Below are 21485 nucleotides of genomic sequence, written 5' to 3'. Positions count from 1 at the left end.
ACCGAGAGGCATGAACAGCCCCGGGCTGGGAAGGGGTGTCCGTGGGGTGATGAACGCTGTGAACTGCACACGTGTTTTAATAGGCAAGTCAAATACTGACTAGTCCTGTGTTGGAACGCTTGGTGGTTACAGGCATCATTCCTGGACTCTGGTGATTCCCCATCCTGCCCTTTTCTTTACTGATAAACGGATGATCTTTGTTCAGCCCGGAGTGTTAATTTTCTTCCTTGGCATAAATCATCTTTGGTAATTTCTGGGTTGATATGTAAGCCCCATGCTGTATATAAATGAATGAGTGATATGAGGAATATCTACAAATGTAGTTATGTTGTATGTAATGTACATAAGGAGAGAATGTATTTTGTTCATTTTTTTCTTAATAAAAATGTATATGCTAGCAAGGGCGTTTATTTAAGGTCTGTTCCTTCTAACATCGCTTGCTTCTGAGAATGGGAAAATGTCTCGTAGCGGTGCAGAAATTGTGAAACCGGTGGTGTGTGATGCCTGGGCGGCAGGCCCTGTTCCTGCTGGAGGAGCCTGCCCTGTCCCTCCGCAATGCAGAGCAGCTGAGAAAATATCCTGTTCCCTGAAATCAGTGATGGGCTGGGTCAGGATCACATAAATCCATCGTGCGCTTAGCGGTTGCAAGAACTTCTACTGGGGAGGATCACGGAGTTAAAACATAGGGTGATGCAACCCACCCACTTCTAATGTTCGAATCAAACCAAACTCCTTTTTTTTCTTTTTCCTTCCTTCTTTTGCATAAGTGGAAACTTAACCTGGAACAAAATGTTTTATTTTGGGCACTTGAAGGCAAACGGAGATGCTGAACTACCCACGCTGCTGCTGACCCTGCTGCTGCCCTTGCTTGGCAGCTCTCCTTCGTTAGGCTGCTTTGGCTTAGGGACGCGAGGTTTGATTCCCTCCTCCACAGCCTGACGGAAGTGCAAGGGGAGGCTGCAGGCTAGGACTGAGTTAGGACGAAATGCAAAAATAGGGGCGAGCTCCCTCGCCATCTCCCAACACGAGCCTAAAGCCACAAACAGTTCAGGTAGGTGCTCTGGCTGTGGTGGGGGCTGCTCATGCTCACATCAACTGAGCATCCCACGCCTCTGGGTTTTCTATTTTTTTTTAATTTTGTCACCTTTCTGCTGCATGGGAACAATACAAGCTCCTCCATGGCTAGCTACCTCTGAAAGTCTGGGTTGGATTTACTCCCTCTTTTCCAATAATTTTACATGTTCTTGCTAGCAGGACCATGCAAAACCTGTGCTGTGTTTCCAAATAAGCTCAAACCATCAGCAGTTGCCACATAACAGCTAGTTGTGGCTCGCAAGCACGCGCTCTGCTCCCCCCATCCCTTTTTACTCAGCTGAGAAACAAGTCTTTTAGATAAGAAGGTTTATTGACAGAAATACATGATGCTTTCAAAATATATTTGTAGGAAAATGCAAGAATAATCTCTACAATCCAGTTCCTTGGTAAATTCCAGTGTAAATCAGACTCCTGTCCCCGTGAGAGATGCTGCTATACAGTACATAAGAGCTCTAGTATATGGGCAAGGTTCAATGGGTGGCCGCCTTGGGAAATAGGTTCTCCCTCTGCAGTCCCTCATGGATTATGTCTTCTGCTGTACGTCTTCTGCAGGCAACAGTCACAGTATCAACCTCATCAGTTGGGTCATGGCACTGTGAGCGGGAGATAAATGGTCCTAAAGTAGTTACACATTCCTCGTGAATCCGAAAATAGAAAAGTCTCTTGCAAGGACATCTGAGCTGCTTGTAAAACTCTCACCAAAAGGTAAGAGCAATAATCTCTTTGTACAACGTGTAGGATGTTAAAGCTGTTTTGAGGGAGAGGAGTGCAGGGAAGGGAGGTGAGGCAGGGAGGGAGGAAAACGCCTGGGTAGATTTATTTTTTTTTAATTATTTTTGGTCTAACTACTATGGCTACAGTCTACAAAGGGAAGGGTTAAGGCCAAAGATGCTCATCACTGCATTTCCTACCTGATTTTTTTTTTTTTTTGCAAAGAGAATGTTCTCAACATAAAAAAAGTACTGTTTTTCCCATGGAAATAGTTCTTTAAATAGGGGAAGGAAAATCTACTATAAAATATTAGTGGTTTAAAAAAATGGTGTCTGGAAAAATAAATAAATGTACAATTCCTATTCAAATATAAATCACTATAAGCACTTGCTGAGCAGTTAATATCTTCAGTGGTCTCTGCTCGGAAGATTTAAGGTTGCTTGATCTCAAGCCTTTGTAGGGTTCTCTTGGAAAGTCTTTGGACCTGATTCATTAAAGCACTTTGGCATCTCTTCGCTGGGAAGGGGGATCTTTAGGCACATGCCAAAACCTGACTGCCTGGAGATGCTCTGCCAGGGGTGTCCTTACAGCAACGGCAGCCCCCGAGGCCAAAGCCTCGCTGCTGCCCCGTGTTTTCACCACACTTATTCTCTGTGAAGGGTAGAAACGTGAGGTCACCGACCTGCCGATCATCTCTCGGGGCAACTGGGAAGCAAACGCGCTCACAAAAACAATTGCAAATGCCGAGACCGGTTCTTTGACCCTTGCTGCAACGTTAAAGAGCTGAACTTGATGCTGCCGGAGTGGGGACAAAGCCATGGCATGGGGTTATCTGGGCGGGAGGTGTTTTCCGGCTTTGTGTTGAATTTTGATCCCCTACCAGACTGGCCTTTAGCTTTTTCTTTCTTTTTTCTTTTTTTTTTTTTTGTTTTAAATTCCCTCCCCCCCCTCCCCTACAAAATTACTTCCCCATAGTGCAGTGCACAGGTAAGCGAAGTGTGCTGAATACATTGCTAATGAATAGCAGGAATATTTACATACAAAAATATATAGGTTTGAACCCTTCAAACTCTGCCCTTGGGTACAGGAGAGAAGGGAGAAGAGCCAGTCCCTTTGAGAAGACGTATCTTCTGCCAGCTTCTGTCCTGGGGCCGAGCAAATCACCCCGACCCTTTCCTTTGTGAGTACTCCTGAGGACTGACTCGAGCTGGGTTTCTCCAAGTTTTCCATTGCTCAGCTCTGCTTCTCCTCTTGTTCAGAGCAGCCATGGGAGCAGATCCCCACCGTGTTGACCTGGTGGCAGAGCCCGAAGGAAATCACCCCGTTGTGCATCGAATACACGGTTTATGGAAAGTAGGGGAGAGGAAGGGCTGTGCTCGGGCATCACTCTTCATCTGCAGCTCCTCTGGCTTGTCGAGGGCTTGGGACCATCACCATCCTCATGTGATGGGACATGCACTTGCCCAAGTGACCTTCTGGTCCTCTCCTCTCTCTCCCATGTGCTGGAGGATGGAGCCCTGCTCCGATCCCTGCCTCCACGGGGGCTGAGCTGCTTCACCAAAGCCAGAGCAAAGGTGTGAAACTCTCCCTATCCTTTTAAAGCCATTTAGGAGCTGTGATGGGGAGCAGAAAACCAGAGACGGCCTCAGTCCAGCCACTTCCTGCTCCCGCATATTTTTCTTTTCTCTTCCAAAGACTTAGGGCAAAGGGAGAACTGGGTAAGAGACCAAGGGCTGCAGGACAAAGCTCAGTCTCAGCTTCGCTGCTGAGCTGGAAATGTCTTTGCAGGTCTCTGTTACTTTACTGGCTTTTGAAGAAGAGCTTGAGAGTGTGGACTGAGCTTATAAACCTCATGGGGAGGAAACACCAAGGGCTGTACCGATGGAAAACCCTGAATGCCACCAAGCTATGTGGCTCATGCTTCTGCTGCTCTTTCATCTCTTCTGCTGCTCATACAGGAAAACATGACCACAAAAATCACAAACCATTATGGTGCATGTAACCCACGGTCTCAGGAGAGGATGGCTGTGGGCTGTGAGATTCTGCTGCATAATTACTGAAAGGCAATCAACGCTTCTGTAGGGAAATGCAGCAACAGAGCTGGTCTGTGCTGGAGCTGCGCTCCTGCACCGTGAGACCCCCAACCTCATGCATGGGCTAGCAACCAGGCATCGCTCTTGGTCTCACTAAACCCTTCCTAGGAAGAATGAACTCAAGGAATAACTCCTTTTCCTCTCCCTCCCCTTTGCATCAATACGAGAAGCTGCTGCACCTCTCCTGGTCTCCAGCCAGGTGCAGGATCCATCCAGCAGCCCTTTGTGGCACAGCTGGTGGTGGCACGGGACTGAGCATCGCTTGGCACTGCTGCATCCCTCCCGTCCAGACGGGTCTGGATGCATTCCTGTGCCTGTGGCACGACGCGGGCCTCTTGTGCGTTTCAGCCGGCAGTTTATGGGGAGAGGATGGAAACTGGATTAAAAAGGAACAGGCTGTTCCAGATTTTTCCTCTTGATACCTGGGCGTTTCATGTCAGGGAGGGCAGAGCGATGACTAAACTGTGTGGACCAGAGGATTTTTCTAGCTCTAATTGCCAGGTGCCGGTTTGCTGTTGAGAGTTGTGCTCCCTTTCCCATCCTATTTACATCTATTTATTTTTGGAGTTGCTCTAGAGCTGGAGGATGCTGTTGGCATGGTCGGATGTGGGACGGGAGGGGACACATTCAAAGGAAACACCAGCTCTGTGGGAGAAAAGGCACCTCATTCTCCCCTGGCTGGTCAGGTCTGGTGCGGTAGGTCCTGCTGAGCACCCGCGGGTGATGGAGGATGCTTGTCTGGATGTGGCCACTGTGGTGGCTTGTGTTGACGATGCACCCCAGAGGTGTCTTCTCGTGTCCCTTCCTCTTCCATCCTGCACCCCACGTCGTGGCACGAGGGGCCATGATTAGTTCATTAAGGAATTTTCTGGGTTGCGTTGGGACTTTTGCCTTGTTTCGGAGTTGTGCGCGTGCGTGTGTGTGTGGGGATTATGATTTTTTTTCTTTTGGGGGGTGGTGGTCGTTTTTTGCTTGGTAGAGTTCTGTATCCTATAAATGTGTGTCCTCCTCTTCCTCCAGGTCCTCCTTCATGAGGGTGTCAAGAGGAACGATCCAGCTGTCCCCCAGCTCACCGTTGAGGTTCACCTTCTTCTCCTGCATTTCGGAGGAGGTCTCCATCACCTCCAGTGTGGGGTTATCGTGGTAGCCGTTCTCCATTGTCTGCAGCTCCTCGGTCAGGCGCTGCTGCGAGGAAAGAAAACCCAGAAACCCCAGTGAAAAACAGCTTGGCCCTGCTGTACGTGCCACCCCGGGGCCATCACCTGTCAGCCAGCCGTGGCCACTGTCCCGTATAGATGTATATAACTACATAGAGAGACTTTCACAGTGGGGCTGAGGCTGGGGGCTGCAGTCAGCGCCGGCACAGCGAGGGGATAGCGTGGAGCTGGTAAGAGAGAGACTCTGCTGATGGTGGGAGGGAGGAAAGAACAGCCAGAGACACGTGGAAAACCTCCCCGAGCAGCTGCCAGCTGCAGCCTGGCCACCACTTGGTCCCGCTGGGACCTTGGGGAAGAGGCTGAGCATCGCTGCCTCACCCCAACCCTGCATCCCAACTCCTGCCTCCCTTACTCGACTCTGTTCTTCCCCTCCCCTTTCTGTCCCTTTTTAGCTGCTTTATTATTATTCTCCCCTTTGACCCGGAGGGCAGCTCAGACCTTGCAGATGGTGCCCCCCCTCCCATTTCCCCTCCGTAAACATCATCCTCCTCATTCTGGAGCTCTCTTAGGCAGGCAGCGATGAATCAGGCACTGTATCACCCGGCTCCTTTGGTAGGCCAGGCTCCCATCCAGCCCTTCATCCCCCTGGCAGACCCCCAGCCCATCCTAATTTTGCATTCACCGTGGCAGCTCCTTCATCCCTGTCCTGCCCTGGAGGGATTCACCGGGCAACTGCAGTCCTTGGTCAGCCCTTTTTGGGGAGCACAGGACTCTCCATGGGCACCCCTATTAAAATCTGCCTGGATTTACAGCTTGATCTATTACAGTGCTCCTAATAAATGTCAGGAGACAGGCGTGGGAGGGAATCCATGGAGAAGGAAAGGGATGGAGAAGCAAAACCGCAGGGCTTGGTGCTAGCAGGGGGGGGGGCTGCAAAGGCACTGCTGGGGGTCCCCTGGGTTGCACGTGGCAGGGGGCTGTGGGCAGGGGCAGCGGGATGCTCGAAAGCAGAGGAAGGCACCTGGGCTCTCGTGGGGGTTGTTTTGTCCTGTGGAGTTGCTGGTACAACTCAGATGGATGCTCAGGCAGCACTTTCTCCCCCTGTGGCAAAGCACCCCCCCTCCCCGCCCTGCAGCAAGGGGAAGGGGTTTTTTAAGCTGGGCTTTAGTAGGCTTTAGTCCTGTTAAAAGCTACTGAACCCTACCAAGCACTGGGGGTGAGAGCTGGGGGTGTTATGGATGCGGTGCCCACCCCTCCAATCCCTGTGTTGGAACTCACATTAAAGATCAGGGCCACATGTCCATCATCAAACCCGGGGAGATCAGGGTGGATGTGCTGGTTATTTCCAAGGTAAAACAACAGCAGGGTTTAAAAGGTGGGGGGGGGAGGGGGAGGGAAGGTTGGAGAAAAATAAAAATAAAAAAAAAACTTTCAAGTCATTTTTAGAAAAGAAGCAGGAGGAAAACAAAAGAAAACACCCAAAAACAAATCCAGAAAGGAGAATGTATTTGATTTTTTCTAAAAGCCTGTTGCAATTGCTTGGAAAAAGATATTTTTTTTTTTTTTTTTTTTCCCCCCATGTTCTGAGCAAGAGCTGTATTGAGGAACTGGCAGCTCTTGCTCTGGTTTCACTGCCTTTCCCTCTGGCCAGCAGGTATTTGCCTCCAGCACATCCAGACAGGGCTGGTGCCTGTTCCTCTGCACCATATTACTTGAGGGACACACATTCCCATCACTAAAAATACCTTATTTCTACCTGCTTTCTGTACAATACAGGGCAAGTGTTATGCTGCTCACTGTCCCTGCTGGGATGTTTTTCACCTCAACCAGGGAGATTTCAGCCAAGGGATGGCCTGGCTGCAAAACCCTGTAAGCTCCAAGGGGCCTGCAGAGGAGGTCAGATACCTATTGAGGTCTTGCATCCTCCCCCCTTCCCTCCTGAAAAATCAAGCCTTGTAAAAACAAGTCTGACTCCAGCATTGGTTTGTTCTTCCCTGCCTCCTGTGTTTGTCTCTGTTAAACTGCAAACGTTTAAAGCAAATCCCTCGCCTTCACACAGCTCCTGGCCCGTGGGGCACAAGGTTGGGACCCCCTGGGAAGGGTGAACTGGTTTGGGAGGAAACAACTTGATATAGTATGAAGGGGTTTGCTTCTCCATCGAGAGGGTGGTTTACCATAATTGCATTCATTTTTTTTTCCCCTACTTTCTGTTGCTGTCTCTCCTCAGGAGCTAAATCCTCAGCAAGAGCAGCAGGGGCTGATGCCAACCTCGGGTACATGGCAGAGCTCTCCCCGCCGGTGCCACAGGGCGTGGGAACGGCCTGTCCTTGCAGGTGGGCACTACACTAAAATCACTCAGAATTGCTTCCTGAGATAAAAATGATACTATTTTTTTTTTTCCATGTCTGTTCTTCCTTAAATCCTGCTGCTGCTGCTCTGAAATTTGGCCCTGGGCCAGCTCTCCTGAAGGCTGAGCCGTGTGGCATAGATGCTCCCCTGCAGCTGCTGTCCTCCTGCCATCCTCCCACCCTGCAACACCCACAGCCCCTGGCACCCCTGGGAAGGCATCAGGGTGACGCCGGGCACCCAACCCTGCTCCTATACTCATAGGAGTATTTTGAAAATTTATTTTTTGAGAGGTGGGGGTATAGATGGGTTTGGAGGGGAGTTTTGGGTTGAGAAAGCCTTTCTTGTCAAAATTATGAGCCAAGGATGCTGCTCAGCTGCCCTGTGCCCTGGCTGGCAGCGGGGATGCTCGTCGCTGTACCCCACCACCACCAGCCCCTTGTTTCTCTGGTTTTCATCCTTGCTTCCCCCCAACCCTGACATTCCCAAAGGGCAGCTCCTGCCCCTCCGGAGCATCCACAGCACTTGGGCACCCCTTGAGCAACATGCAAGGGTGGTGCCCACTGGGCAAGCTGGGATGTCTCCACCAGCGGAGATGGCAACATTGATGATCTTCATCTCCTGAAGGTGCCTCTGGGACAAAAAACTCTTGGGGTACCTGTCCCACCCCCCTCCCACCTTACCTGGTCCTTCTTTTGGGAGAAGCGCTGGTGGCAGCAGCCATAGATGGCCGCAATCAGCAGCAGGGAGCCAGCCAGGGTGACAATGGTGATGATCAGGGGCGTGCTGAACTCATCGTTGATTATCAGGTCCCTCTGCATTTTGTCGTAGGTGATGTTGGCAATGCCGAGCTGCCACAAAAGGGATGGGTCAGGCCCCGAGGAGGGTTTCCTGTGCCACCCACCTCGGGGGACATCCGTGGGGAAGCCCCACTGTGCCTGGGGACCCACTTACCTCCTCTAACTTGTCCTTCTTCTCCTTCAGCTCCTCGAGGACTTTTTCAGGGTCCAAAGGAACTGGGGGAAGAAACTGCAATGAGCACGGGGTGGGGGGGCAGGTTGTGCCACCACCTCCCTCTCCATGGGGTGACCCTGTCCCTGGAGGAGGTGGATGAAGAGGTGCAGGCATGGAGCCAACCCTTGCAGATGCCTCCACAGCCAGACAGGATCCAGGACTTCTTCTCCTGGAAGGGGGACAGCCCCAGAGACCCCAGCCCCCAACAGCCCCAGGCTGTGCACACCCTGGGGTGGGGTCTCTGCTTCAGTGGGTGATTTACTAGTGAGAGGGGGCGAGGAGCTGTGACCAGCTCCTCCAGGCCGTGCCGGAGCAGTGCAGAATTAGTCCCCAGGGCCCAACTGCCCTGCCCGTGGTTGGGTGCCGGAGGCTGAACCCCCTACCCAACCCTGATGATCATGAGGAGGATGGAACTTAGTCCTTCCTCCCCCTTGTGCTAGGGTAGCGTGATGTCTCCATCCTCCCAGCACCCTGGTGCTAAAGCAACACTTGGGCAGCCCCAGGCTGAGCTGGATTTCCCCGAAGGAAGGGCTCTGACTTGGGTGAGAAACTCCCCTCTGTGGTCCCCTGGGGAAGGATTTGAACTGGGTGTTGGATTTTAACCACTTGGGAGGAATTTTTCCTCCTGGAGCCTGGTCCTTGACTTGACTCCTCATGGATGGGAGAGGGATCTGGTGCATTCATTGGGCAGCAAAGGTGATTTCTGCATCATTGTGCCTCTCCTGAGCCATTGAGATGGAGCAGCCCAAGGAAAGGAGCCCCTTGGCCAAGCTCCAGCAGACCTGAGGGCTCTGCCAAGCTTCAGGCTCCATCTCGGTACCAGGGTCCCTGATGCCACTCCCATCCTGTCCCCTTCCAGCCAGGATAGTGGGACTGTACTCACGGTGCACGACTGCCCGCACGGCCCACTGCTGGGAGGGGGACTTGGGGGAGCTCAGCGTCACTGTGCACGTCTCCCTGCTGGCGTTGAAAGCGTGCTGGCCTGTCGAGCAGAAGCTCTCGAAGAAGGAGACATTGATGCTGGCGGTCTTCCACTCAGCCTGCGGTGACAGCAAGGGCTCAGCACTGTCCCCCCGACCAGGGAACTGCTGAGGAGCATCCTGCCCCATCCCCAGGGATGCTGTGGCCATCCTCATCCTCCCCTGTCCCTTCGCACCACCCAGTCGCTGCCGGCCCTCCCAGGGAACAGGAAAAGTTTAAAAGTAGTTTCTTTATGAGAAGCTGAGCTCTTGGCTGCTGTTACTCACCAGGGCCCTGCCGGCCTTATCTGAGAGCCGCAGCTTCTGGTGTTACAGGAATAGCAGGTCCCAGAGGGAAGCGGGGTGGAGGGAGCAGGGGAGATCGAAGGACTATGGTGGGAGCAGGACAGGACTGTGCAGCCCCCCTGTGCCCCTGTGGGCATCTGTAGCCTCCCCCCCCCCCCCCCCCCCCCCCGCATTTCTACCTTCTGTCCCCACTAATGTGGGTCCCTGTCCTCCCTAGAGCTTCCCCACATCTCTGTGGTTCTGCAGAGACAGGAGAAAAAGTTTTACTTTTGGATAAACTGGAGCATCCCGGGGAGGGGTTAGCCTGGACAGCACCAGAGGGATGGTAGAGGGGTTGATGGAGCCCATGTCCCCTCTGAGATGTTCCTGAGCCTTTTTGCATCTGCTCGTTGCTCTGTAGCAGCTGGGAGCTCACTAAGGTAGAGATGATCACTCTCCTGCCTGCACAGGTCCTTTGTGCAAAGGTGCCATACATCCAGCTCCTACGTGCACAAGTCACGTATGCACAGGTGCTGCACACACAAGCACTGTGTGCATAAGTCCTTCGTGCACAGATTCTGCATGCATAAAGTTTTGCCTGCACAGGTCCTGTGCGCACGGAGGATTTTTGCGCACTGAAATGAGGTGCTGGGAAAGGCTCTGCTCCTGCCTGCTCCAACTCCCCGAACCTTCCCCTCCCTCTGCAACACCATCCTCCCCGCGTCCCGCTCGCAGTCACGGCCAGCAGCATCCCTCTTGCTCCACTGCAAGGGCGGGAGCCACCCAGCCAAGGAAGGCACCTTATCTCACCCCATCTTATCTAAATATTTGGGAAGCAGTGCTCGAGACAGGATGCACTTTCCGGGGCGGAAGACCAGTCCCCGGCACAGAGCAAGGGTGAGCTCAGCATCGTGAGGCCCCGGCCATCCCTGGGAACTGCCACTGGCCCTCGCCTGTCCTTTCACTTTGCACGGGGAGAAACTTCCCCCAGGCCCCTCTCTTGAGTCTGCACCATCCCGGCTGCATCCCTGTGAAAAGGGCTGGGTGGGAAACCTGCTCCCAGCCCTGTGCCAGGGCAGCCCATGGGCAGCCAGATGAGCCCTTGGCAAGGCAGCATCCCCCAGAAAGCTCATCCCCAGCGGACAGAGAGAAGAGGGTTACAGCTTGGTCTGGGCGATGTTTTTATCATCTTCAGACGCTGGGTTGTGCTCCTACGCTTTAAATGTCCTGCAGTTTATCAATCCCTGCCTGTGAAACATTTTCTTCTTGGCAGAGGTATGAAAAGCCTCTGCTGCCTCCTTGCATCCTCCCTCCCCAGGTTTTGCTGCAGCTCTGCCTTCCCCCACCCCTTAATAACCTACTTCTCCTCCTATCACCCCATGGGGGAAATAAAAAAAGACCTTTAAAAGGCCTTTTTTTAGGGTGGGAAGGGAAATCAGACACAACGCTAAAACGCAGCTGAGCACCGAACCACTTTGCTGCTGGATGGTGAGCAGTGCCTAAACCATTTTCAAGACTGAACTGGAGAGGGGCACGGTAAGGCCCGCTGCAGCTGGCAGGGATGCCCCGGCAGTGGTGCCGCAGCCCCAGCAGCTCTCCCCTCCCGCCGCTGGAGCCGCTCACATTCCTTGGCCAGAGTTGACAGGCGCTGCCGAGCAGCTCGAATCCGGTTCCCACACTGGCGGGGACCTAAAACTAACATCCCCGAATGAGGTAACAGCACTTGAGTCAACAAACCACCCCGCCAGCTGGACAGGGTGAGGGGGACCACAACCCTGCTCGGTGAGAGGGTCCCTCAGCCTGCTCCAGGGGCTGTCCTGCTGTCCCCAGAGGGGTGGGTGTCACACAGCAAATTCCCTCAAGCACCTGGGTGCAGGACAGGGTGATCCTGTTGTTGATTTTGCATCCTCTGGCTGGAGCAGGCTCTGGTGCTCCCCAGTAGCCTCCAACTCAGCTCACTGGGCATATCCGCATCCCGGCTGGGGACACAATGGGGGAGGAATGCTGGCCCTCTGGGAGGTGGCCACAGGGTTGTGTGGCTCAGCCACAGCTCAGGGGATACCAGCCACCTCTGACATCGTCACCTCTGACATCGTCACCTCTTGCTTCACTTAACGCATTTTGGGGTTGGGATGAGGAACAGAGCAGTCATCCATCCATCCATCCATCCATCCATCCATCCATCCATCCATCCATCCATCCATCCATTTATCCCAAGGCTGAAGCACCTCAAGCAGCCAACGAAAACCCAACTGAAGATGCATTTGTCATCCAGACCTTGGGAAAGTCATCCTATGGAATGCAAGGCATTGAGCTAATAAGCCTAAGAAACTTGTTAAGATCCTGCTATAATCGAAGGGTTGGGGAACATGGACCAGTTGGGGTTGGGGAACCAGTTGGGGTTGGGGAATTGAAGGGTTGGGGAACAATGGTTCAGTGCTGGTTAAAAGCTGGGAACCAACCAGCCCATAAAATACCTTCAGTCCACCATATAGGTGGATACCAACCATATATTTGGCTTTAGTTTTTAAGATTTACAGTTTAAGCGTGGATTTTTTTTTTTTTAATTTTTAAATTTACTGCAGCTGGAGAAACTGAGGTTCAGCACGGTCAGTGCCCTCAATTCCTGGGTTCAGTCCCAACCATTTTGCTGGGGTCCCTGTGTCACCAGCGCTGCCCCATGAGCCCAGCTCCGCATGGGGTGGGCTGCTCTGCATTGCCCTCTCCCCTGCCATGTGTGATCTGGACACGTCCCCCACCACTGGCCCCCACGTTGCCCTCGATGCTTCCCTGGCTCCTCTCTGGAGCGGAGCTTTTAGCACAATGCTGCCCTAACTCTGGCTCGTTCTTGCGGACCAGGATTGAAGCCATTTCTGGAACACTTCTCCTTATAGCGTGCACTTTCCTGTTTTCCCACGGGTTGTGAAATGCAAAGGATTTTTTCACTTTGCTGTCAAGATTTGGCTAGAGACTTGTTTACCGGGCCTACAAAGCAGGGAAACCAGATAGTGCCATTTCTCTGTTATCTGCTCAGCTTGGGAGGCATAAAATTTGTTGCAATTTTCAGGAATACACCGAGTGGAAAGTTAACGGCAAGCGGGTGGGAGGTGTTTTGGCAGCCGAGGAGAGCGATGCTATGGGAGGATGCACCCTTGCAGCCCTTCTGCAGCTGTTTCGAGGCGTACTTGGCATTTTGTACTAACAATGCTTCGGCTTGTTATTATGCCCAGAGGAACCTAAGGGAAACAGGGCGGCAGACTTGCTGGCTCGCCAGCTCCAGCGCCACCATCGCCCAGCGAGGCGGGTAGAGAGGAGCGATGGATGATGCCAAACCATGATGTCTGCCCACCCCTTAGCTGGCTGGCGCATCGCCATGCACCAGTGCTTCCCAGCCTTACCATCCCCGTTTCCATAAAGCCTCCTGGCACAGCTCCAGAGAAGCTCCGGGGAGGACAGCAGCTCCATGCAGAGCATGACTGCGCCCAGAAGGGGAGGGAAAGCATTAAACACCAGCACAGTCATAAGTCGCCCAGGTGGTTTAGGCTCCAAAATTAGATTTTGTCAATCTGATGAAATATTTTTATATATTCAATGTAAAATTTGATGAGAAGCTTTCCCAGCGTGGACACGGCTGCAGGTTCAGACACTGTGCAAAGCAGGGCAGGGGATGCTCTCAGAAGAGCATCTGGGCCACAGGCATCATGGTAATAAGGTCCCTCCTTGGAGTCATCCTCAGCGTTAAGGGCATTATGGGTAAGAATATCATCATTTCTGCAGGTGTGCGGGCAAGGAGCGTTTACACCCAGCAGCAGCCAGAGTAGGAAGGTGATGATCATGAGATGGCAGCAGACAGGCGCTTCCCCTTCTCCAGGAGCGTGGTGGGTGCTATTGGGAGGTGCAAGCCCTCTCCAGGGCTGGCAGGCAGGGCCATCACCAAGCCGCAGGAGATTTCAAGAGCTGCTGTGGTCAGTAGGAATGATCGTGCTTGTCTCAGCACGTATCTCAAGGCGTTTTATGAACACAGCGTGGCTTTGCTTTGCGTCTTGCCACTGTAGGGTGAAGTCAAGTCAGTCCATTTTACAAATGGGACAGCAGAGGTTCATGAACCTGGGCAGTTATTTCTGATGCTGTGCAGCATAGGCTGTGAGAAGGTCCCTGAAATGCCAATTTCCTAATGCTTGCGCTGCCTTGGCAGTGCTGAGATGCAGAAACCAGAGTGTTATAATGACAAAACCCACCCCTGAGCCCTACCCACAGCTCAGATAGACACAATCACTGTCAAGGTCTCACCAGACATGTGGTATTGTCTTTTCCTCTTGGTCAAACTTAAACTTCAGCCTATTTAGAAGTTATCAATATATTGCATCTTCCCTGTTACAGGAAATTCACAGTTTCCACACGAATAATTTTGAAGATGAATATCCCTCAGAAAAGCCAGCAGACAGTACCCACCTACCAGAAGAAGGGGTCTTGGGTTGGGCTTGTCTTTCCCCAACCTTGGCACTACATTTTACTACCCCCTGGTCTTGTAGAGGGTTTGAAACAAATGAAATGGAGTTTTTTGCTCTCACGTCAGGGTTCTATGAGAGCTGATATAGCATCGAGGTGCACAGTGAGTCCCAAAATCCAGGCTGCTGTTCTTCCCAGTTGCTCTGCAGTTGGATGCCACCCTACCCCAGCTGTGAGGTTGCAAGATCTCACCAAGTACACGACTGTGGAGAAACTCCACATGTTTTGCTTGGGTTTTGGGATGAACTTCTGGCCCCTCTGCAAAGGCAAAAAGCTTTCCCGTTAGCCTTTGCAGAGGGCAAGTTTCACCCTCTAAAATTTCCCATTGCTTTCTCTGAGACCTGGGTGGGCTCAGCTGGTCCTTTTAGTTGAAGAAGACCACAGAGGCCTCTCCTCCTGCCGTATCTCCACCAGGTGATACTGCTGAATGTGGGTTTGCATTTACCATTTTACATCCCAAAAGGAGTTGCACCTTATTTTGGTGAAATTACTCGAATGTCTGTAGGTTCACATGCTCAGAGTACCACAGGTTAAAAGCAACAGAGCTGCTAATCCTACATAGAAGTCCAAAAGGGTGGTACTTACACAGGTTTTAGCTTCTTTCAGATACATGATGGGCCCATTATTTTGCACCTGGTCTTTACAGATGAACTGGAAAGACAGAAGAAAAGCAACTCTCAAATCGTTGATATAGGTTGGAAGGACAATTGGTCACTGATACAACAGATTGCCCCAAACCAGGAGACATCCCAACCAAAGCCATGATCCATTTTATAGAGGTAAGACAGGCCTGGGAGCCCTTCACTCAACCCTTTTTGTGTGGAAAGGGTTTACACATGTAACTGACATGGTTGCTAATGCACTTTCCAAACTAGGCTTAGGATTTGCAGTATGGCGTAAAGCAGGAATTGGTTTAGGCAGTAGGAAGATCCATGCCAGTGGGCCACAATGCAGTCCCGCCCTACAAAAGCCAAGCATCTAGAGGCAGAATCCTCTTCCCTCCTTCCTAGCACTGGAGTTTTTAGTTATCGTGGCTTGTGATTTGAGACCCACTATACTCCCAAACTATTTTCTCCTAATATCACCCATGCATGGTTTATACCGAATTGTGGTCTTTACCCTCTCATCAAGTCCAAGTCCACCCCAAGGCAGTTTCTACTCTCCATAATGTTTCTCTCCCTCTTCCCAAATTTCACTTCTTCCCTGTTCAGCACCCAGACCATAATGCCCATCACCTTCATCCTGTGTGTCTCTTCACTGGAAAGCTACAGGAGAAAAGAGTTGGACTAAACGATCTTTAAAGGTGCCTTCCAACCCAACCCATTCTATGATTCTATGACCCAGAATTATTTTGCTGCTTCATGTTTTCCTAAGGCAGATCTCTCTGACACCAACTTGCACAGTGAGAAGGGCTGCAGACCTCACACGTACAGGGGATGCCAGCTAAATATTCATAGACACCGCCACAAAGTGCCCACCTTCCCGTAGGCGTCATTACCTCATTTTGGAAAGAAACGTTAGGGTGCTGGTGTCCAAGACTGCTGCTCACTGTCTGGTCACCCGGGGCTGGGGCTGATGGCTGTGTGCTGGCGGGGCTCCAGTCAACACTTGCAGGTTCGGTTGACACAGATCTGGTATCATGGCTTTTCTCGTCTGGGTCCCCAATACACACCAAAAAAAAAGCAGACAGACACTGATACAGTATAGAGGTACAGCTGACACAGCTCTGTGCACGCCTGAAAATAAGTTTTGATCTCTAGACCTGCCTTGAAGCTCATTGTGTCAAAGCTTGGAGAGGTTTTGGGTTGCTCCTTTTTTAAAAAAAAAACAACCCAACTTTGATATGGAAAAAATATTATTGCTGATTTTATTTTCTGCTGCTGAAAGTCATCAGATTGTTCTGGAGAGATGAACCCAAAGGCTATGATGGCTGTGTGTTGGTAGCTGGGTGATCACTTAAAAAAGGAGTATTGCTGGGTAAATGGGATGGCCCTGATTTCACATTATCTGGGGTGACTGCCATGAAGGTTTCTACAACAGAGGTAGAGTATCTGAGCTGGCTATCCAGGAGCTCCCAGTGAATGGAGCTCATTGTGCAATCCCACTGACAACTGCAGCCGCCTCTCTTAGGAGGGGATGAAACCCCATAGCCCCTGTTGACTGCATCTTCATCAGCTATGGAAGAAGTCCAGGGTGACATGCTTAGAAGTAGCACCTGGTACCATGGGAGACAGCCTGGGGTGTCCTGCCTGCCTGCTACTCCAGAAGGGCACAAGCTCCATGTCTACCAGCCCCATGCAGGCATCTCAGATACCTGAGATCATCTCAGATGCCTTTGTTAAGGTCTGTAGCATGTATTCTTGTGCGATGGGATTATAGCAGGTTCCTGCCTCCCCAAATCCTTTTGAAGAAATGGATCTCCGTCCCTGGGTTCCTAACCAATCCCTAAATGGTGACAAAGAGAGTTAAAACACCACATCCTGTTCACAGCCTGTTTGCTTTTGGGACTCCTGCCTTTTCCACATAAAAGATGAGGGATATTTATCTCCCAGACACATTCTGAGGGCTCCAGGAGAGAATTAATTTCAAAACCATCTGTATATCTCACATTCTCTCACCTATTTATTAAATGTAAAGGTTTTTTAGACCTCTTCATGCTCAATGCTTGAGGTCAAATTTGAATTAACATAATTTCATATATCATCCTTTAATAGAGAATAGCCCTGTGGAGCAGGAGGGGAAAGAAACATCCTTCATGAAGATACCCATTTCACCTCCTCATGCCTGCTAACATGCTCAAAACATGACTTGGGTGAAGCCAGTGAAGATGGTCTTGACTTAAGACCTTGGCCTATTTAGTGATGCTGAGAGCTGGAAGACTGAGGGGGATGGAGATGTTTTTTTGAGTGGCTTCTGTATTACAGATAACTGGAAATTGGGTCAAAAAAACCATTCTCCAGAGGAAGATAGTGAAGGGTTTCAGTGTCATTACAGCTTTTATTCAGACCCAGATGTGAGCTGAACCCACAATCTCACCCAAGTCTGGAAAGCTCCATGGAACCCTCACAGTCCCACAGCTTGATTACTTCCCCATAAACACTACCAGGCAAAATTCAAGCCAGGAGCCTAAACTGTGCCTCACCAGGACACTTATGAACAAACATGACTCTGTAAAGCTCCAGAGGTCTAGAGAAAACATATTAATGGTGTTCAGCAAGATCCTAAACACCACATGGACACTCATAATGCTGCTTAGACAGAAGTCAGCAGCCAAATCCCCCGCAGCAATGATGCATATCCTACCTAACTGCTTAGACTCTTTAGAGGTTGTAGACTCAGAGTTTAGCCACAAAATCTCCTTAGTCACCTAAAGCTTATTTTCTGTGCATGCCCAGACAGCCTTCACTAAGCTGTCAGCCATACTAGGGAACTTCTACAATCAGCACTCAGGGTGTTGTCAATCTGTTTCACCAACTCTACCATGTCAGTCTCCACCTCTGAGCTCATCACTGTTGGCTCCCTTTTGCAGTCACTGAAGATCGAGTCATTGCAGTTGGTGGTGCTTTGGGCACAGTTTGGTCCATCCGAAAGCCAATGTCTACAAATTGCCAGTTGATTCATGCCTTGAATTTCACAAACTGCATTGACTCGATCTCCACCAATGACAACAGGGACCTAAACACCCAGTTGTCATGGAGACAACTATGCTGGAAAGTCCTAAAATGAGACAAAGTGATGGCACCACATAATGACAGGAGGTGTTTAGGGTAGCCAAAGGAAAAGACCACAAAAGGCCCTCCCAGCATGAGAAATCAAGGTTCTTGTCTTCTGGTACCTGCTCCAGGAGTCGGCGTGGTGGCTACCTCTGAGACCTTGTCGATGCTGCCAGGTGGTAAAGACAGAGACACTTTACTAGTGGTGAGAAACATGGATCCATCAAAAGGGGTAACAGAAGCACTGATGTTTCCAGGTCTGGTGGAAGAGGCCAGCCCCTGAACTGGAGAACTGGAAGAAGAGTGAGGCTGCTTGGCGACAGATGTGGTAGAAGAGAGAGCATTGTCCTTGACCCCAGGGGGAAGGTTGCTCCCTGGGACTCCAGTACTCGCAGTGGTGTTGGTCACCTGGTCCGAAGGCTGGCTTCCCTGGGTGGCCACGCTGGTAGTGGGTGTGACAGCAGTCTCTAAACCTCCTGGGTTGACTGGAGGGCTGCTCACATGAATGGACACAGGACTTGCAACAGTGGTGTTTGCCGGGCTTCCCAAGATGGCTGGAGGGGTGGTCTTCTGCTGGGTGATGCTGGAAGTTGCAGCTGGAGGGGTGGCTGTTGAAGCTTTGGAGCCAGTTGAAGAGCTGACCTGCTGAGACGGGCCAAGCAATGTTGTGAGGGCAGATGATGGGTTTCCCGGGTTGTTTGTGGAGGTGGTCCCTTGAACTGCAACAGATGGTGTTGCAGAGGTGGAGTGTGGGTTTCCCAGGTTGTTTGTAGAGGTGGTTCCCTGAACACTGGCAAGGGACACCGCAGAGGTGGGTGGTGTGTTTTCTGAATGGCCTGTAGGTCCTGTGGTCCCATTTGTCTTGCTGCTGGCTGTAATTGTGATGTTCTGCCCATTTTCTCCTGGGTTTTCAGGGAGTGTGTTTGTAACATTATGAGAGCTGACACCTAGGGAAAAGTAAAAACACCAAGATAAACTTTGAACTAAGGAAACTACTCTTGGTTTCCACCCAGAACAGGTACTAGTAGAAATAAATGCTGACCAGAAACCAGGAGTCATTCACTCAGGGCTTGTCTCATGCTCTCTAAACTCATACCAAATGCCACGTTCTGGTATTGCCCTGTCCAGCAGAAAGCAGAGCAGAGGAAGAGGAGAACGAGAAGGAGGAGGAAGCCTGAGCAACCTCCACGACAAACATAGTCAAACTCACATGACTTCAAAGGGGTCGGAGGGTGAGCAGGAGGGCAAGACCTGCTGGTTCCCAGAAGGCAGGTCTCCCTCAGATGGGGGGTGCACCTGCTCCCATGCAAAGCGCTGCAAGTCATTCCCAAAATAAAGTAGATCCAGCCCTTGTGAGGGGGAAGCCAAGGGATGTGCCGAGTGCTGTTTGTCCAACCCTGTTATGAGGTCCTTCACATCTCTGAAGTGGTGAGAAGCCTCAGATAAATAAGGTGACATATTCTTTTTACAAGCTCAAGCTTTGTTTCCTTAATTATTCACATTTCAACTTAGGTTTTTCTTCCCCTCTCCAACTCAGATGATTACTATAAGAAGTCATAAAAGAGGCGCTCTCACTTAAATCCAGAGAGTCAAACCATTGAGAGTGGTGAGACACTGGCACAGGTTGCCCAGAGAAGCCGTGTCTGCCCCCTCCCTGGAAGGGTTCAAGGCCAGGTTGGACGGGGCTTTGAGCAACCTGGGCTGGTGGAAGGTGTCCTTGCCCATGGCAGAGGGGGTGGACTAGATGATCTTTAAGGTCCCTTCCAACCCAACCCATTCTCTGATTCTATGAAAATTTGTACACACTGAAATTCCCAGCTGGGTGAACTGTGAAAAAAATATTTATTCTACTTGCCCTTAAAGAATGGGTCAACACTGGACAGAGTTTGCAAGTAAATACAAAAAGCATTTACTTGAAGCTGCGTTATTTTAATGTTCAGTTCAGCTGCCCATTGCAAATATTATTACCAATCTACAATCACATACTTGTTTAGCTGATTATTCTAGTATTCTGAAAAATCCCAAGAAAGTCACATGAAAATGTTTAAAGTCAGTGTTCACTTCCAAAGGAAAATCTTAAAAAAAAAATCAAAGGATGCATTTAGAAAAAGGAGAAGGAAGCCAGGAAAATTAAGGGCTTCGTCTACATGTGCTACACAAATCTCTAATGCCACCGCCCAAACCATGAAATTCCCATGTTTTTCCACGGTCTTTACCCTGCATTTGTATGTCACATAGAAACGCTACTTTCATCATGGCTTATTTGTTTTTGAGGAAATCCATGAAGTATTTCACTGAGAGTTGACATTACCTAAGTGGGAAAAAAGCTCTGCCTTAAAGCAAAGAGGATTGTCCATTGATCAATTATCTCACATTATCATACATAAGGAGACCAGCAGTTTGTTTCTGAAGAATACTCTAAATTTTCAAACTATGAAGCTGTTTCTCAGTGAGGGATGCAGCTGAAGGACAGCTTCCCTGACAAAAGAGAGCTCTCCGACAGCAGAGAGCTCTGCAACATCCTGCAATGCTAAACTGTGGTACATTCACTACTATATGGGTATAAAAACTTGAGTCCAATTTTCTCTTTGTAATCACTGCAGGAGCTCCATCAATTGCCACAGAGATAATCGCACATGGTAACCACCAGCTCTGGGCTCTTGCTCAAATTCACCCTAGGAAAGGTTTGACCAATTTTTCACCTTTCAGGAAGCACGGGGTGCACTGAGACACTTCATCATGGATCTGTCTGGAGTCAAGGCAACAACCTGATTTGGAGGGGGAAAGTTTCTTCCATTTGATGACTGTGCAGAAGAGGGCTATTCTTTTGCCCCGTGAAGCAATTGTATATTATTTCCAGTCCTCCAAAACAAGAGTCACACTTTCAAGGTTTGATTTTTAGCCATATCCTAATGCTGCTCTGCAGAGATCTGCTTTGTTCCTCCATGCTGACATACTGGCAAAGCATTTTCTCTTATGAAGCCTGTTTATTAGCACTGGTTGTGCTTCAAAGATCTGATGAAAGCTCAAGTTTCTGAGATTCATACTGCTGGGGAAATCTAACCCCATCATGTCAGGACCTGGCATGGTGGAGGTATGTTGGAGACAGGACCTGGGAAGTAGGATTTGGAATGGGGAGGCTGCAACAGGTTTGGGGTTCCACAGGAGCTGCCTGGGAGCAGGGTGGGTTTGGAGGAGTCAGAGGGGCTATGGTTCTGCATAGACATCCGAATGGAATGGAATAGAATAGAATAGAATAGAATAGAATAGAATAGAATAGAATAGAATAGAATAGAATAGAATAGAATAATTTTCAGTTGGAAGGGACCTACAATGATAATCTGGTCCAACTGCCTGACCACTTCAGGGGAAATGCAGAGCCAGGAGAAGCAGACACCCTCCTGAAACATGGCTCCTATTCCTGTTTCCCCACCAGCTGCTGGGGGCAGCCAATTCTGAAAACACCAGTAAGATGTGAGTTTAACAGAAACTAGCAACACGAATTATTTTAGGAAACCCTGGGCTTGTAAGAAAACATCTCCGCTGCATCTGCAGAAAAAGAATTTTGTGGAGATAAGTCGTATTTCCTATAGACTGACCACT

The 21485-nt window shown here is 50.3% G+C and overlaps 1 protein-coding gene across 2 annotated transcripts in view; it reads right to left on the bottom strand.

Moving 5' to 3' along the window:
- Positions 1–1386: 1386 nt before the first annotated feature.
- PODXL (podocalyxin like) overlaps positions 1387–21485 on the bottom strand; it is a 46818-nt gene continuing 26719 nt past the window's right edge. Inside the window, exons 2-9 of one of the 2 annotated variants that reach the window (XM_074869685.1) lie at positions 18005–18829; positions 15668–15822; positions 14755–14820; positions 9300–9456; positions 8357–8418; positions 8086–8253; positions 6335–6391; positions 1387–5084 (exon numbers count right to left, since the gene is read on the bottom strand). In XM_074869685.1, coding sequence (XP_074725786.1) covers positions 4890–5084; positions 6335–6391; positions 8086–8253; positions 8357–8418; positions 9300–9456; positions 14755–14820; positions 15668–15822; positions 18005–18829 — 1685 coding nt within the window. In that variant the 3' untranslated portion in view covers positions 1387–4889. The remainder of the gene's footprint in view (positions 5085–6334; positions 6392–8085; positions 8254–8356; positions 8419–9299; positions 9457–14754; positions 14821–15667; positions 15823–18004; positions 18830–21485) is intronic. The other variant, XM_074869686.1, reaches the window with a different exon arrangement.

The sequence above is a fragment of the Strix uralensis genome, chromosome 5 (genome assembly GCF_047716275.1).
Source record: "Strix uralensis isolate ZFMK-TIS-50842 chromosome 5, bStrUra1, whole genome shotgun sequence".
NCBI lineage: Eukaryota > Metazoa > Chordata > Aves > Strigiformes > Strigidae > Strix > Strix uralensis.
Note: the sequence above shows the minus strand (reverse complement) of the source record. Positions and strands in the feature narration are given on the sequence as shown.